The 19,045-nt window shown below is 33.8% G+C and overlaps 1 protein-coding gene across 2 annotated transcripts in view; it reads left to right on the top strand.

The window, feature by feature from the left end:
• RBM27 (RNA binding motif protein 27) overlaps window positions 1-18,028 on the top strand; it is an 85,732-nt gene extending 67,704 nt beyond the window's left edge. For both annotated transcript variants that reach the window (XM_081291438.1, XM_081291437.1), the window contains exons 15-21: window positions 1,197-1,316; window positions 2,816-2,890; window positions 3,023-3,187; window positions 5,176-5,280; window positions 5,392-5,583; window positions 13,167-13,277; window positions 14,758-18,028. In XM_081291438.1, coding sequence (XP_081147564.1) covers window positions 1,197-1,316; window positions 2,816-2,890; window positions 3,023-3,187; window positions 5,176-5,280; window positions 5,392-5,583; window positions 13,167-13,277; window positions 14,758-14,841 — 852 coding nt within the window. In that variant the 3' untranslated portion in view covers window positions 14,842-18,028. The remainder of the gene's footprint in view (window positions 1-1,196; window positions 1,317-2,815; window positions 2,891-3,022; window positions 3,188-5,175; window positions 5,281-5,391; window positions 5,584-13,166; window positions 13,278-14,757) is intronic.
• Window positions 18,029-19,045: the final 1,017 nt, after the last annotated feature.

Here is a 19,045-nt window from a genome sequence, read left to right as displayed (position 1 = left end):
CAAAATTAATTAAAAAGCAAAAAGAAGGAAAGAAAAGAGCAGTATGAAAGGGAAGACTTGAACCATATAGAATGTAGTATCCTTTGTAACTGTATGTGCCTTAAAGAAGGGAGAGTACTTGTAGAGTCATCTATTTAGAAAAGGAAAGGAATCTAATACCAAAACCAGCAAAGTGAAGATGGACACCTCCTGGTTATTTGCAAAGTTAAATTTGTGAGCCAAGTACTTATATTTTATTATAAGCACATATTATTTTATTAAATTGATATTAAGATTATAATTTGAAATAACTTGATTCTAGAAGGATTTCCAGTTATTGGAAAATATGGGTCCTTATTTGGCATTTTGCTTATGGAAAATAACTTTATTATAATACAGCCAAAGACAGCCAGGAACAGAACCATAGTTTAAACAAGCTGAATTCATTTTTCTGTGGGGGAAGTTACACACAATGAAACCATGGATTTTAAAAGGATTTATTTTAAGATTTGGGCTGTATTTAGGTGGTTTTGGTGCAGGATTTTAAAAAAGTAGGATTAGATATCTCAATACATTATACCAAGAAAGGGAAGGTTAGGGTTGGGGATGTAACTCAGTAGTAGAGCACTTGCCTAATGTGTGAGGCCCTGAGTTTAATCCCCAGTATCACAAAAAAGAAAGAAAAGAGGGTAGACTAGAACCTAAAGCTATAGTTGGTAAAGAAGTATCTATCATTTTTATGAGCATGATTAGAGGGATAGTCATTTTTATGATTTGGCTAATATTAATGTTTTTAATCTGTATTCAGTCCTGATTGTGCAGTGATCTTGATTTTTGTCTTGATCCATCCCAGTCAGAACAGTGGCTTTGTCTGCTATTACTATTCTGTGAAATTGTGTTTAACAGTAGGGCTCTAAGATCTGAGAGGCAGGCCAGGTTCTAGGTGTTGGGAGCTGCTCTTCTTTTTCTTACAGTTAAAACTTGAAGAAAAATAAGGGATTGCATTTAGAAACAAAATGTTGTAGCTAAAAATTAATAATGTTGAATGACAATTGGAGTCATGTGTGAAGAACCAGCTTTTATAAATGAAGCATTTAAAATATTAAAAAAAAATTAACCCCTAAGAAATTTAAAACTATATGTAGTCTTCATTTTAAGCACCAGTAAGGTTTAATTTAATCATATTCTTGTGTTGTTTTGTTTTTGTTTTTTTTTAGATGTTTCCAAGTCCAAGCCATCCAAAAACGATTTACAGCTCCTCAAACTTAAAGACACCTTCAAAACTTTGTTCAGGGTCTAAGTCTCATGATGTTCAAGAAGTTCTTAAAAAAAAACAGGTACCAATCTTAGTTCTTGTCTTGCAGAGGAAATGACCTATTGAATTTTGAGAAGTTAATACTTTTAAACCAGTTCATGTTATAGAACATATATCTTCTCCATTTAATGTGCAGTCAAAAACTGAAAAAGAATGAACAAAACAACAAAATTGTTTCACAGTGCCTTTCAGTGGCCATATCAAACAAAAGGAATAACTTTTTTATTTTTTTGGCACTGGAGATTGAACCTAAGACTTCACGTATGTTAATAATAAGCACATGCTCTACCACTGAGCTATACCCTCAGCCTTAAATTTTATATAATTTTTTTGGGGGGAGGTGGGGGATGAGGTATTGAATTCAAAGACACTTTACCACTAATCCACATCCCCAGCTCTTTTTATTTATTTTTTTTTTTTAGAGAATTTTTTTTTTTTTAATATTTATTTTTTAGTTCTCGGTGGACACAACATCTTTGTTGGTATGTGGTGCTGAGGATCGAACCCGGGCCGCACGCATGCCAGGCGAGCACGCTACCGCTTGAGCCACATCCCCAGCCCTCTTTTTATTTTTTAATTTGAGACAGGTTTTTGCCAAGTTGCTGAGTCTAGCCTTGAATTTGGGATTCTCCTGCCTCAGCCTCACGAGTTACTGGGATTACAGGCTTGCACCACTGCCCCTTGTTCTGTCATGTTTCTTTTTCTTTCCAGTGGAAAAAAGCACATACTTTCTTTATTTTTTCTATAGTGCTGGAGATCTAATCTAGGGCCTGATACATGCTAAGCAAGTGTTCTACCACAGAGCAACACTCCTAGCCCAAAGCACCTAGTGAAAAGCAAAGATTTTTATTTCAGCATTTGCTTTACTGTATCCTTTTTGGTTTTGTTATTGGATAATATTTCACATAAACTATAGCATTTATTTAATATTCAAATAGTTATGAACATATGTAGTCATTCATATTATTCAGTTCTGAGTTTCATTGTCATTTTAGATTTAAGCTAGTCATAGAGGTTTTTTCCAAATAAAGTAGATTTTTATATGTACTGTCTTAGTAGAAAGATTCACTTCTCAGAGGTGAAAGCAAAATTTTTCTGGCAAAAATCCATAGATTTTGGTGATTTCTAACCTATAACTGCATCTCACATTTTTATTAAATTTGGAACTTCAAAATTAAGGATTTGGCTTATTACATTGGTAAGTTGAAAATAGCTCTTGTTTTCTTTAAAGATATTCATATCATTTTAATCAGTAAATCTCATAGAGCTAGTCAGTATCCAGTATTTTAAATATTTTTTTTTAAAGTGCAGTTATAAATTTTAAAATGTGAATTCTCTTATACCAGAAGTTTTGGGAGAAAATATACTCCACAATTTTGTCCCTGGTTTTAGCTCTTCTTTTTTAATTAGAAAGAAAATCTTAGGAATAATTCAGAAGAAATGAGAGTATAGTAGTATTATATATCATTGGTAAATTTTGTTATCTGTTACTAATTTTTTTTTTTTTACCTCTTTATATAGGAAGCAATGAAGCTGCAACAAGATATGAGGAAAAAGAGGCAAGAAATGTTGGAAAAACAAATAGAATGTCAGAAGGTAAGATAAGAACTCAATTATTTGCTTGTTGGAATTGATGTTTAGAGTTGATTTACAAAGATATCCAGACTTCTGAGTTTTTAAGATTGCAATTTACAAAGTATAGTTTTACTTTTTCTGCTTATTTTGTAGATGCTGATATCTAAGCTTGAAAAAAACAAAAACATGAAACCAGAAGAAAGAGCAAATATAATGAAGACTTTGAAAGAGCTTGGAGAAAAGATCTCACAATTAAAAGATGAATTAAAAACTTCTTCTGCAGTCTCCACACCATCAAAAGTAAAGACAAAAACAGAGGTATCTATTTACATCTACCACATTCTTGGTACTTTGAAAGTGCAGTGAAACCCTTAGATAGCTACTAACCTAATAGAGACAGGTAAACAGTGATAGTGTATTTTTTTCAATGGTTCTATAGATGCTGTTTATCCTCTTTTTGAGAAGAGGTGATAATTCCCTTTTGGAACAAAAGTGTGTTTCGTTTTCATTTGGTGCTAGGGATTAAACCTGGGGCCTTGTATATGCCAAGCATGGGCTTTACCACTGAGCTACACTCCCAGCTCCAAAGGTGTGTATTTTTTAATTGAATTTTTTGTCTTCTGTGCTGATGAAAAGGAAACTGCTCAAGTAATGGCGAGGAAAGAATTATTTTCTATAAAGCCATTTCCACCCCCCACCCTGTTTTAAAATATCTTGTTTTAGTAATATCTTTATTTTATTTTTATGTGGTGCCGAGGATTGAACCCAGGGCCTTGCACATGCTAGTCTAGTGCTCTACTGTTGAGCCACATCTCCATCCCCAAAGACATTCCCTTTTAATAGTCAAAAGATATCATTGGTCTTAATAGGAATAAAAATGTGGTATGCTATTAGAAAAAATAATAAGTTCTAGATCTCTTTCAGTCTAGTTTTATTATTTCATATCTGTTTCTGTATCTTGGGAGAGTACTTGCTTTATGCAGAGGTTCCCTTATACCACAACTTCATTAGTGGGATTTTAGATCACTTCCACCCTTTGAGAGCTGGGAATAAATTTGTCAGATACATAAAATGTAATTATTGTATATATTTGAAATGATGGTTCTCTATCAGTGTAGGAATATAAAGTGATAGTTAAGATTGCTTTTATAAAATAAAAAATATGTTTTTATTGAGATTCCCCAATTCTAGAAAGAATATAATATACTTTACTCTTTTTTTAGACGTATAGTAGTTAGTTTAAAACTCTTGTGATCAAGTGATCCTCCCAATGTCAATCTCCATTTAGCTGGGACTATAGGTGCAAACCATCATGCCCAACCATATGTACGTTTTAAAATCAATGAGTGTATGGGAGGGCTGGGCATGGTGGCACATGCCTGTAATCCCACCAACACAGAAGGCTGAGACAGGAGGATCACAAGCTCACAAGTTCAAGGCCAGCCGTAGCAACTTAGTGAGAACCTCAGCAACTTAGCAAGACCCTGTCTCAGAATAAAACACATAATAAAAGGGATGGGATGTGACTCAGTGGTTAAGCACCCCTGGGTGCAATCCTTATTACCAAATAAATAACAGATAGATAAAATAAAAAGGGCTCGGGATGTGACTCAGTAGTAAAGCACCCCTGGCTGAAATCCCCAGTACCCCACTACCACCCCCCAAAAAAAGAAAAGAAAAATATATAAAACTGCTTATCATGTATAACTGATTAGAACAACAACAACAAAACACATTAGCAACTATTTATATTTTGTAGAAAGTCATTTTATTCTAAAGGATGAAAATAAAATAAAGTTACAGCAATTAATTAAAAAAAAAAAAGAAAAGTGCATGGAAGGGTAAATCTCTCTCACAGTCATGCCACCTAAAGACATGACTTTTTTTGTATCTCATATAAGAAAGAATGGCAACAGTTATGGAGTTCCTGTTAGAAAGTAATTCTGTAACTATTACATTTGTATAGTTAATAAATGCTTATCATTTAATTTACTTTGCCCCATTATGTTTCATTTATGATGCATTATTATGTGAAAATTATTTCAGCTCCCTCTTCTTAGGTGACTATTTCCAGGATCAAAATTATAGGTCATCTTATGCTGTTATACTACTATTTATTGTCGTTATGCTCACTATACTTTTGTAGTTTTATGTTTGTAAAGTTACTTTCCTTAAAGCACATGTTTCTTGGCATCCTCTCACTTATTTTCTCAAAAGGCAGATGTGTCATTGTGAAACTGTAATTTTCTGATAAAATCTTGGAAGTTACCTTAAAAAATACCTTTTTACTCTTAATTTTTCCACAGGCCCAGAAAGAGTTACTAGATACTGAACTAGACCTTCATAAGAGGTTATCCTCTGGAGAAGACACAACAGAATTACGGAAAAAACTCAATCAGTTACAGGTTGAGGTGAGATTTAACCCACCACATGTAACATCTCAAAATTTAGCTTTTTCTCTATTTTTGAAGGTTTAGTCTAACAATGTATGTTACATTCTACTTTTTGTTGTTGTTATTCAGGCTGCACGATTAGGTATTTTACCTGTGGGTCGAGGAAAGACCATGTCCTCTCAAAGTCGAGGAAGAGGCCGAGGCCGTGGAGGAAGAGGGAGGGGCTCACTAAATCACATGGTGGTGGACCACCGCCCCAAAGCACTAACAGTTAGGGGATTCATTGAGGAGGAAAAAGATGAATTACTTCAGCATTTCTCAGTAAGTTTTTGAAGTAGCAAATGCTAACTGTAAAAACACTGTGTTCAGCATTTTCTTTGCTACAGTCTGTACAAATATCAATGTTTATACATTAGAAATTTTAGTTGTAAAAATATGCGTATTAGTAAATTCTTACTAATTTATTTGAAGGTCAAAAAGTAGATCTTGCTTTATAATTCCATGATATTCCATGTAAATGCATGTGTGGTGACAAGTTGTTCCAAAGTTGCATTTGATTTTTGTTCTTGGATTATTACATGGTTTATCAGATAATTCTAGTCAATAAGTAAAATTAATTTTTTCGTTTGTAGTGCTGGGTTCACCCAGGGCCTTGTGCATTCGAGGCAAGCACTCTTCCAACTGAGCTATATCCCCAGCCCAAAATTGATTTGGAATAGAGATTAAAAAAAAAAAAGAAAACAAAGAATTTATTAGGCCAGTAGACATGTTTAGTTATATTCTGTATGTGGCGGCCCACTTCCTTTAAGGCAAACATACAAATAGAAATTTGTTACAGGCAGATGTCTTTATTATTCTGACATACAGAGTATATTCTCTTTCCAACCACTCATTCTGTATTCATCAAGCTAGAACATTTTTATACATTGCTCTCATTTAATCTTAAATAATTATATAAATGTGAAAGTGAAAACATGAATCTCTATGTATCATTTTGTGTGTTCAGATGTGAAGAAAACCAAAGCTTAAAATGCCAACCAAGGCCATTCAGTCATTAAAGGCCAGAACCAAGATAATTAGGTTTCTTCTCAGACAACTTTTTTGAGTGAAAATATTTTCTACTTTAAAATGTGTTAAAGATGGTGAGCCAAATCATGAAGGACAAGGCTTCACTCCAAGTGTTTTTATTAATTTGATGCTCATTAATTTTGTTTACCTTGACTCTTGGAGAACAATAGGTTATTATAAAGAGAGTCCAGATTTGAGAGTCAGCTGACAATACTGAGTACTAGGAAAATACCCCCGGATTAGCTACTTGGGTAATTTAGTATGCTTTCTTTGAACAGTTTGCAGATGTTATTGTGAGTAAATTTAGCATACTTAAAATGAACTCTTCTTAATGTCTTTTATATCCCACAAAGGCCAAGATGATGAAATCTATATTTTTAATATTTTTATGCTGTTCTTAGTGATTGTGAAAGGATGAACCATATGTATGTGAATATAGATATAGATATATAACTATGTCTATATAAAAAACTGATGGGTTATAGGCAAGCTAGTGTAAGAATCTAATTCTTGAGGCCCTTGTAGTTTGTTCTTCTATCCAGTAGTCTACTTTTAGGAATTTATCATAAGGGAATTGTGGTTATGTACAAATAGTGCCTAAGTATTCTCATTGTAGCACTCTTAGTGAAAAGGGAACCATGTAATTATTAATAGTATTTTGCTTGTCATTAAAAACGTGTTCTTGGGCTGGGGTTGTAGCTCAGTGGTAGAGTGCTTGCCTCTCATGCATGAGGCCCTGGGCTGGGTCCCCAGCACCACATAAAAATAAACAAATAAAAATAAAGATTTTTTTAAAAATGTTCTTTTTAAATTTCTTTTTTAGTTGTAGATGGACACAATACCTTTATTTATTTATTTTTATGTGGTGCTGAGGATCGAACCCAATGCCTCACATGTGCTAGGCAAGCACTCTACCACTGAGCTACAAATCCAGCCCCTAAAGTCATGTTCTAAAAGACGATTGACCAATATGGGGAAAATTTGGGGATTAACTATTAGTTTAAGAAAAGATTAGGTACCTCCAGTAATCCCAGTAACTCAGGAGGCTAAGGCAGGAAGGTTGCCGGTTTGAGGTCAGCGAGGGCAATTTAGTGAGTCCCTGTTTGAAAATAACAGGGTAAGGATGTAGCTCAATGGTAGAGTACCCCTGGGTTCAGTCCCCAGTACTAAAAAAAAAAAAAAAAAAAAAGATTCAAAACCACATATAAACTTGAAATGAAAAGTGCATTAAATTGTTAGTTGTAGGTAGCAGAATTCAAGTTTTTAATTGTTTTCTTTGTATCTCTAACTTTCAGTGAACATATAAATTTTTTAAAATCAGACTTTGTACCTCAAATTATTTTATATATTAAATATCTGTTTTAAAAACATGGAATATATAAAATATAAATAAAATTTTATGTATTTTAAATATCAAAATCAATTCAGAAACAATTTTTATAAAGAGAATCTTTGCTTATATGTTTTTTACCTCACAGAGATCTAAGGATTATTAAAGATCTTTATGAAGAATTCCATTAAGTATTTTAACATTGCAGGTTTGTTCAGCAGCTGAAAGTTGTAAGTCATAAAGCTTACTTAAGGGCACAGGGCAAGAACTAAGGTACATTAGTTTATCTCTGGATTAAAGAGACATTTGACAGGTTTCAACAAGGGAAGTTATTTTCCTAAGTGTTTGGAATATTTGGACTTGATGTTGGCATTTTTCAAGTAGCATGCATCAGTTAACTTGCAGAGTGTTGAATTGTGGTAGTGTGGTTTAACCATTATACTCAATGTTACATGATGGAACTTTTTTTTTTTTTTTTTTTCCTTTCCTGGTTATAAAGGTAATAATACATGGTTCTCTCAATACATTTGGCTGCAAGTGACAGATAAATAACTTGAACATATAAACATGTATTTTCTTCCTTTTCAAGAAATCATGAGGCAGGGAGTGTTTTTGTCAGTTTTTCATTGCTGTGCCCAGAGTACTTGACAGGAACAACTTAGTGGAGGAAAAATTTATTTTGGTTCACTGAATCAGACGTCTCAGTCCATGGATGGCTGACTCCATTGTAGTAGGCCCATGTTGAGGTAGAACACGATGGGGGAAGGGCATAGGAGAGGGAAGCTCCTCCCCTCATGGCCAAGAGGAAGCACAGAGATAAGGACTGCTGGGCACCTTTCCAAGGCATGTCCCCACTTACCCACCTATTCCAGCCACACCCCACCAGCCTATTTAAAGAAGGATGGACTGGTAAGGTTATAGTTTTCATAATCCACTTGCTTCCAGACATTCCTGCATTAACATAAGGAGGTTTGCCCCTGCCTCCCTCCCTGGCTTGGGGGGTGGGGAGGAGGAGGAGGAGGAGGAGGAGGACAACTTCATACCCAGAAGTTTGAGAAATGGTTAATTCAGAAACTTAACTACACAAGGTCTTTCTGTTATCTTGGGCATTTTTCCTCATAGTATTAGGGTGACTGCAGCAATAACAAACATCATATACAACCTCTAACAAGAATGCACAAAGGCAGAAAAGTAAGGATACTACCTTTCTTATGCCAGTTGTTAAAGTAGGGAAGAGAAGAAAACCTTTCCAGAAAGTATTCTACCTACTTCGCCAGCCACCATCACTCCCAACCAGTGATGTACCTTCATGCACCTTAGCCAGAAGTGTCTTATGCCCATTTCTAAACTAATGACTTTAAGGGAAACAGAGTTACCATGACTGAATTAAACTAATCATGGTTTGGCCTCTGAGCTAAGAATCACATGTGGTTGTTATTGCTGATGTAAGTCAGGATTTGTTAAAAAGGAAAGGATCTTATCTATGTACCTACCTATTTTTGGTACTGGGAATTGAATCCAGGGCCACTTTACCACTGGACTACTATCTCCAGTCTTTTTAAAAAAAAAAAAAAAAAAAAAAAAAAAAAAGCAGGGCCCTACTAAATTGCTAAGGGTGATTGGATTATAGACATGTGCTACTATGCCAAGCTTGTTAGGAAATTTCTTACTTTATTTACATAAAAGTTCATACATATGCATAATTTGAAGACTCATACTACTAATTTACCCACTACAAGTCTCTTGTTTCATTCTCATTTTCCCTTCATTAGACACATGTTTTAACTTTTTAGCTGATTCTTTTAACATTTTTTTCACTTCTGCTTTTAGTGTTTCTTCTTTTTTTAAGTTGTCATTTTATTTATTTGTATACAGTGCTGAGAATTGAACCATGTGCTAAGCAAATGTGCTACCACTGAGGCACAGCCCCAGCCCCTACCTCCCCAATTTTGAGACACCTGAGTACTTCCTCTGTAATATAAAATTTCTCAAATACAGTTAGCTTTTCCCCATAGCTTCTCTTTTTTTTTTTTTTTTAAGAGAGGGAGAGATAATTTTGTAAATATTTATTTTTCAGTTTTCGGTGGACACAACATCTTTATTTTATTTTATGTGGTGCTGAGGATCAAACCCTGCGCCCCGTGCATGCCAGGCGAGCGCGTTACTGCTTGAGCCACATCCCCAGCCCTCCCCATAGCTTCTCAAAAGAGTTTTTTCTCATCTTTTTGAGTGTCTGAAAAACATATTTCAGTTTCACTATACATTCAATGATAACTTATAGTGAGGCAAGTAATTTTCTTTTGTGTTTACCAGAACAAAATTTATCTTATCTCTGAATTTAATATTTGGAAAAACTTTTCTGTATAATGCTTCAGTGGTTGCCATTTATCAGACTTTGTTTTAAACACTTTTAATAATGTAGATTTTTATCATATTTACTGTCATTATCTATCACAAGTGATCAGGAAGTTACTTTTTCTGCACATTCTACTGTGTATAAGGTTCTTCAGATAAAAATGCAGTTTTGGTAGATTATAGGCATGTGCTAACTTGTGTGGCGGATTTGACAGTCAGTTTTAAGTGTGATGATTATTCTTTATGTGGGACAGTCTTTTGCAGACCTTTTTAGCTTAACCCAGCTCCTTCCTATAAATGCCAGTAAAAATTTTTTTTAGTACCAGGGATTGAACCCAGGGGTGCCTAAAAACTGAGCCACATCTCCAGCACTATTTTATTTTTCATTTTGAGACAGCATCTCATCAAGTTGCTTAGGGCCTTATTTTTTCTTTAATAGAAGTGGTAGCATATTATATAACATTCTTCCATATGTTCTTTTTTTTTTTTTTTTTTTATACTGGGGCTTGAATCCAGGGGCGCTTAAACACTGAGCCACATCCTCATCTCTTTTTATTTTTTATTTTTGAGATAGGTTGCTGAGAGACTTGCTCAATTGTTGAGGCTGGCTTTGCAACTCTCCTGCCTCAGCCTCCTGAGCCACTGGGATTATAGGCATGCATCACTGTACCTAGTCTTGCGTATGTTCTTTTCATTTAATACCTATGAGATTCTATGAGATTGGTCTATACTAATATATATGGTTCAGTGTTAGATGATAATATATATTAAGATGTATTTAAGCAGAAAGACACATAAAATAAGTGTTAAGTATTAAATTAGTTCACAAAAATATCATGACCTTCTAAAGGCTCAGAAGAACCTAACCCTGTATTACCTCTAGAAGCACTGGTTTGGTATACTCATTCAGTGTTTGTAGTAACTTTTTAGAATATAATTACCAAAAATAACAAGAATTGTCAGTAGTTTTATCACCCAAATGTGCATTTCTAAATATTGTTGTATTATTTTGCCTTTAAATTTCTTTTTTTAGTTGTAGATGAACACAATACCTTTATTTTATTTATTTTTATGTGGTGCTGAGGATTGAACCCAGTGCCTCATGTGTGTTAGGCAAGCACTCTACCACTGAGCCACAACCCCAGCCCTGTCTTTCAATTTTATGTGAATGCAGTCCCACAGTATGTATTCTTAGGATTTTGATTCTTTTGTTTATCATGATGTTATTTAACATAAGTTGGCTATTTTTATTGTTTTATATTATTCATTTGTATAAATATGCCAGTTTACTTTTCCATCATTCCACTGATAGGTATTTGGGTTATTTTCACTTTATGACTTTTATAAAGTGTTGTTGTGAGCATTCTTGAGATGTCTTTTACTGCATATGTTCAAGCATTTCTGCTGGATACATGTGGAACTGCTGAGTGAATCACATCTGTTTTAGATTCTCACCAGTTATGTTGTGTGTTCCTGACTCAGTGTCATCAGAACATACTTTATTGTAATTTGCTATTCTTATTTGTTATAAGTTAGTTGGTGAGAATTATTTGTTAGTGTCAGACAGCATACAACTTAAATTTCTAGTTCTTCCTTCAAAATATGTATACAGTATAGGTAATGCCTTAAAATTCCTTTTGGAGTACAGAACCTGTGGCCTTTTCTGGCTATAAAATTAATATATTTTTACTTAAGAATTTATGTAATACAGCAGTGAACAAAAGAAGCATTGAAAGCATCTATGAATTGGGCTGTGTGTTTAAATGATAGAGTAAAGGCAAAGGATATCTGCTGCACACATTGCTCAAGGATGGTAAATGTATCTTTGGGGGTCATTTTGATGCATTATCTTGGTATGTCCTCAAGTCAGAATGTTTCCTGTCAGGTTTTAAGCATTTAGCCCCCGAAAGGAATTTTTCCTTAGGTCCACATGTTCTTTGGAGATATTTGACAAATGCTTCATGAGGTTTATCAGAGATTTTTTTCATGGACAAACCAGAGTGAAATTAGAAAGAACCCCTTCTGTTATGTTTGTCAGAACTGCACACAGAATGGAATGTTTTGCAATCTAGTACCTTTGATAGAAAAGCTATCAGAGTAACTAAGCACTCACTTTCATGAAACTTTGAATCCTTTTTCTCTTGTCTCTGTTACTTTGTCTTTAAAATGAAACTTTTGCCTTCACACTGAAATTTGCTGAGGAAAAAAAAAATGTTAAGAAACTAGTACAAAGAAGCCCATTTGAAACAGAGCAGTTTTACCTTTAGTTAGGACATATGTGTCTAATTAATGCTCATTGAATAGGTAGATGGACTAGGGAGTACTTGTCATTGAATAGCACTTTAGAAGAGGAAATGGGAAGAGCTTTATTAAAAAGTAAATAAGGGGCCCTGGCTGTAGCTCAGTGGCAGAATACTTGCCTGGCATGTATGAAGCACTGGGTTCAATCTTTAGCACAACATAAAAACAAACAAACAAATAAATAAATAATTATTTTAAAAATAGTAAATAGGCTGTAAGACCTGCAGTGAAGTGAATGGACGCTAGACTGTTTCCTTTTTTTTCCCTTTTCTTTTCTTATTCTTTTTTACAGTACTGGGGATTGAACCCAAAGTCTTATATATGCTAGGCCAGCACTCTACCACTGAGCTATATATCCTTGGCCCTTTTTAAATTTTTATTTTAAGACATGTTACTCAGGCTGGCCTTGCATTTGCAATCCTCCTGCCTCAGAATCCTAAGTAGCTAGGATTATAGGCATACACCACTGTGCCTGGCTCTTTGATTCACCTTTTTAAAGAATTAGATACTTTAAGGTATGAATCTAAATTTGTACCCATCAAAATCAAAGGTTAATAATCAAGAAAAGAATATTTATTATTCTCATCATGACTTATATAGAAGAACAACTATATACATCATCCCAAATGTGATAAGTGGTAAAATTTACTGACTTATATAGAAATGGTGGACTGTCCAAGACAGACCAGAACAAATTATTCTAAATAAAATGGACTTCCTTCTTTCTAGATTGTGGACTCACCTTAACAGATTTTCCCCCAGATCATTATACTTTCTAAATAATATAGAATTTGACAAAATCATTACAAATATGATGCAAAATTACATGTTTTTCTAAAATATATTTTAGGCTGCAAACCAAGGGTCAAAGTTCAAAGACCGTCGGCTACAAATATCATGGCACAAGCCCAAGGTACCATCTATATCCACTGAGACTGAGGAAGAAGAAGTCAAGGAAGAGGTAAATTCAATGATTGAATGATTAAGACTTGAATTAGATCACATCTCATTTCCCAATTAGATATTTTCCTTCACACTAAATAGTACAACTTTAAAACACACACACACACACACACACACACACATATACACGCACATATGGTGTTTTTCATGCTTTTAGTTAGATCAGTTTAGAAATAATAATCAGTCTTAAAATACAAGAAAATTGATTTTGCTGTATTAATATTGGTTTTTCTTTACTTTTTTCTTTTTGTTTTGGTAATGGAGAGATTTAAGCCAGAGGCACTTTATCATTGAACCACATCCCCAGCCCTTTTTATTTTTTTATTTTGAAACAGAGTCTCACTGAGATGCTCAGGGCCTTGCTAAATTGCTGAGGATTGCTTCAAACTTGGGATCCTCCTTCCTCAGACTCCCGAATTGCTGGATTACAGGCATATGCCACTGTGCCTGGTTTACTGTTGTGTTTCTAATTAGTTTATTAAAGTGAACACTTAAGCTGTGTTGCAAATGATTTCTGATTCATCATAATCTTGGCTTTAAAAGATGTCAAGAATTTATAATTGATCAAGTGTCTTCTGACTACATGGGTAATTTTATATAGCAGAAGTAGAAATCCTCACAACAGAAAGAAAGCTAAGTCTTAGTATTTTAGTAATGTTTGTGGCTACTTTGTGTCAAATTTTAAATTCTCATATATGATTTGGAATATCAAGTGTCATGAGAGATTAATGTATTTATTCCTTACAAATAATTAGATAAACATAACAGGAAAAATTTAGTATTTTGACCATTTATTTCCTCAAGTTAATGGAATAAAATTAATTTTTCAGAGACATTGCTCATAGATATTTTTAAATTTTTTTTCTACCATTCACACACATAGGTATTTATTTTCCTGATGATAATTAGAATGAAAATATATTAAAATTAGCAGAGGAGAATTTATATTCTTTTAAAAAGTGTTTGGGGAAAGGGAGAAAGCTTGGTTAACAAGTATAAAGTCACAGCTAGACAGGAAGAATAAATTCTTGTGTTCTATTACTCAGAATGATTATAATTAACAATGTCATACAATTCAAAATAGTTACAAGAAAGCATTTTGAATGTTGTCATCACAAAGAAAGAAGATCTTCTGAGATAATGATAATCTGAGTGCCCTGAGTTGATCAATATATGATGTTTGGGATTGGGATACAACTCAGTTGGTAGAGTGCTTGTCTCACATGCACAAAGCCCTGGGTTCAGTCCCCAGCACATAAAAAAAATGATGTTTGAATGTACCAAAACATCATACTATACTCTAAAAAGAGTTACCAGCCTGTTCAACAACAAACAATTTTGGGTGTTTTTTGCCCTGAAAGATAACTCTTGAGTATATCACTTGTAAATATAGCCTGGGCTTTGTATACTAGCCTGTTTCTCCATTAGCCTAAAAAGTATTTAATGTTTTCAGCGAATTTTACCCTCTCTTTCTTCAGGAAACAGAAACCTCAGATTTGTTCTTGCATGATGATGATGATGAAGATGAAGATGAATATGAGTCTCGTTCATGGCGAAGATGAAATCTGATGCAAGCTGTATAATTTTTAGGAATATTGTTTAGAAGAACAACTTTTAAAAATTATTTAAAGAAGTCAATGAGCCAAAAAAAATTTTTTTTTATTTTTCTTTTCAACACAGTAGATTTAAGGACAGCAAGTTTGCTATTTAAACACATCTCATAATTGTACATGATATTAAAGCACCAAAGGCCTAGTGACTTTTATGCAGTTGTGAAGATCCACAGGAATGACATGGATAATCTCTAGAGCCTTATTTTCCACACCACCTGTTTTTGTTGCTATTGGTGTTGGATTATGATGTAAATGACAGGGTGTTCAGAAATTTTATTTTGGATTATAATCTGATAAAATTTCATTAAATGTCAAAATCGCCTGGAATCTCTTAACTCTCAGCTATTATGAATGGGTCGTCAGACAGTAGGAGATATTTGTAATTAAAATACCCTTTTGCTTTCAAGAGTTGTCTTGGAAGAAAAGTAAATTTAATTTTTTTACTGTGGAGCAGCCCAATTTGTATTCACTCTCAGTTTTTTCAGGGTTTTTATGTGCAGTAGTGCTATTTCAGTGAAAATCACAACAAACTCTTCTCAAATGCTACAAGGCAATGGTAGCTAGCTACGAGGTATTTCTATCCTCATATTAACTCCTAAACTTTTCCTGCTGCTGATCTTTGCTTTGATATTTAGTGAATTGGTTCAGTTGATCCCTTTTATTAAAAACTCAAAATGTAAAAGGCTTTCACCTGTTCACCCTTTCTCGTTCCGTTTTCTTCCTGTTGCCTTTTTAGTCATAGGTGTGACTTACCCATTATTGAGATGAGTGATTTAGTTGGGCCATCAAGAGTCATTCCCCAATAAAAAGTTTTAAAACACCACCTTGATAAATAAGTGATATTTTGATAAATAAAAGGGGAGAGTCACCAGCTTCTCCCCCCACCCCTTAAAGGTTCAGTTTAGTTATAGTTAGACAAAAGGGTTAAAATGTGTCCGAAATTCTTTTCCTAAATTTAAACCATGATGGTGAGGTGACTGGGGGTAGGATGGGGGTGGGGTAGGAGGCTGTGTATGCTAGTAATAAATGGGAGTCATAACTTGACTTTGATCAGATGACCTTATATTTTCGTAATTTTGTAGCTTGTTGCTATCCATGAACATATGCATCCTTTAGTAGACAGCTTCCTTTACTGTGTGCATTTTTACTGTACACTGTATAGTATATCTGTTAAGTAAAATATATATGTAAATTTATGTCCTTGTGTTCTAAATGTTAGATGGAAAAGCAGAGGAGCAACACTACACTGTATTGACCCCTAGGGAAATAAAATGATTAATGTACATAGGATGTTACTTTTTCAAGGATATACACATCTGTGTTTTTATATGTGTGTGGTGTGAAAATTTGAAACCTTTTGGCTTCAGAAGGTTCTTGGTGATCACTATATCAAGGATTTTGTTTCCTGAGGTAAAGATTGGTTTCTGAAAAGAGAAACTATTCACTAAGAAACTTAAAACCTTCAGGACTCTAGATTTACGTAGCTTCAAAAAGTTAAATCCCATGTTCTGATCATCCTTTTCTTTCTACATATTTTCCTGGAATGATGTGTCAAACCAGGGTCATTTATAAGTTCGTGTAATTTTCCCTTAATAATAAGGACTTCCTCTTTCTAGGTTATTGTTATATTTCTGATAACACTGAAGCTAAAATAAGCTTATAAAAGAAGGAGAACATTAGAATGGGGTACCTAGAATAAGCAATCTTGCTCCTTACTCCTCCATCATCTCTAATGAAATTTTCTTGATGTCTGTGGCTCAGTCAGTATATATTTTGAAAGATTCATTGTGGTGAATATTTTGAGTCCTGACAATTTAAACGTGATAGAGGGAACAAAGGATTTATATATTTTTTGTACAAAGTTTTTTCTTAAACTGTATAATTTTGTAAATAATTTGTTTGGTTTTTTTTTTCTTTTGTGTACTAAAACTACCAGCGTATAGATTTCAATAAGAATTGTTGTATTTTTGTATTTGGAAACTGAAAATTACAGTAAATTAATGGAGCTGTAAGAAAATTTTCAGTAGACTGACAGTTCAACAGAATGAGATTCCTTTTCATATGATTTTTTAACTTCAAAGTTGACATCTTAACTGTACTCTCACTATAGAGTGAGTTGAGGATTTCTTTGACTTTTAGTTACTGGGGGCAGGGGATGACAGAGAAGGGTGCTAAAGTGAAGAACAGATAGATAGTTTTTTTCATTAAGGTTTGAGGTCCTTTCTATAAGACTTCATTTTCAGTGTACCTTAAATAGAACTAAAAAATATTAAAATGTCCTAAGAATTCTAAAACATGCTTGATTCTCAAAAATGAATTCAGAACATGAATTAATTATATTATAAAATTTAAGATTAGTATTAAGTAGTGGAATACACACACACACACACACCACACACACACACACACACACACACACACACACCACACACACTTTTTCCCCTTTGGGAATTTTTTTACCAGCACCCTCTCCAACTCTTAGAATTCTCTAAAAAGCAAATAACTACTGTGACTTTTTTTTTCTTGACACCTTTATTTACATAAATAATATACAGCATCAAGGCAAATTCTGCTGTTCTTCTTAATGTGTAGTTGATCAGCAATAAAAGCCATCAATATGGCTCTGTCAGGTTGAGTTACTGGATTTCTGCCCAAGCCTAAAAAGGTAACCTTAAGGAATACAAAATTTCTCTCAATTTCTTCATGTCATATTGGGAAAATATTGTCACCAGCTATGATAATAAATTGGAAAACAGTCTTGTTAAAGTGAAAAAGATCCATTATGATGGATCATTATTTCAAAAAAAGAAGAAAAAAATCATGTGAAAAGGAATAGTGGTTCCTCTTGATGTATAGTATGCCTGTATTATAGTTTTTACAAAATTGTGAACTTGTGTAATAGTAAAATAGGAGATATTGTTGAATTTCTAACTGTTTATACATTTAAATTCATATATGTAATGTTTGTTTTATTGATTACAATCTGAATTTCTTAAGAAGCATGTTGACTTTTGCAATAAAGATGCAATATGGAATGGTTCACAATTGGGAAAAAAAGAAAAAAAATGAAAGTTACAAATTTAAAAGAATTCGGAAAATTTATGAACCATTCCAAAAATTATAACAATCACCAAAAGAGCTGTAATTCTGGCTTGTTCTGGAAAGAAAGAATATGCGTGTGTATGCTTGCTCATGAGAGAGAGTGTGAGCAGTAGGTATGTATGTGTGCTTTCTGTTGGGTTCAAGTATATGAACGAATGTTATTCAATATGAATTTGGGTTCAGAGTCACTGGCTATTAAATGTCCAGGAGAACAACTCCCTGAACAGGGTAGTCTAGAGAATGAAAGAGAAGTCTATTAAAGTGCTCCTTGTAAGTGACCATTGATAGCCATATTTTTTTGGTCATGGATAGATGTTAGTATCCCAGATACAAAGCACAAACAATATTATGAAAACAGTTATATTATTGTGAAGATATTCACTTTGTGTGCCAATAATAGGAAGGACATTTTCCTTATGTAGAACAGGAAAAAGAGAAAGAATACCTAGAAGAGATGACTTAAAAGATATTTAAGTTCTAAATGTGATGAAGATTTTGTAAGGATTAACTAGAGAAGGCAGTGATCTTACACACTGAGGACTGGGTGGTGATGGGAAAGGGAAGGAGGAATATTTCACAGGGGTTCCTATTTTCTCATTTAAAAATTTGCTCTTTTTAAAATTCTCCTTAAGTGTATTGTTTGGAAGGACATTTATAATTTTCAGCTTATTCAGGAAAACATTAAGTTTATTTCATTCTTTTCAAATAAACAAATTTTATTTGTATTGCATGTATTATGTAAATGGCAAATAAGCTTTATGTGGCCATTTGTTTTGAATAGATTGTTAAGTGATCCTATCCTGTGTATATGTATAATAAAATTCTGGGGCCTTTTGCAGGGAGCAAGGTTCTGAATATAGTTATATCTGTTTAACATGTCAAGGGGCTGGGGTTGTGGTTCAGAGGTTTAGCGCTCGCCTAGCACATGGGAGGCCCTGGGTTGGATCCTCAGCACCACATAAAAATAAGTAAGTAAGTAAAGGTATTGTGTCCAATTACAACAAAAAATAAATATTAAAAAAAGAAGACAAGTCAAATGTTTTACTAAGAC

Source organism: Spermophilus citellus (genome assembly GCF_964194105.1).
Source record: "Spermophilus citellus genome assembly, chromosome: 1".
Classification (NCBI taxonomy): domain Eukaryota; kingdom Metazoa; phylum Chordata; class Mammalia; order Rodentia; family Sciuridae; genus Spermophilus; species Spermophilus citellus.
Note: the sequence above shows the minus strand (reverse complement) of the source record. Positions and strands in the feature narration are given on the sequence as shown.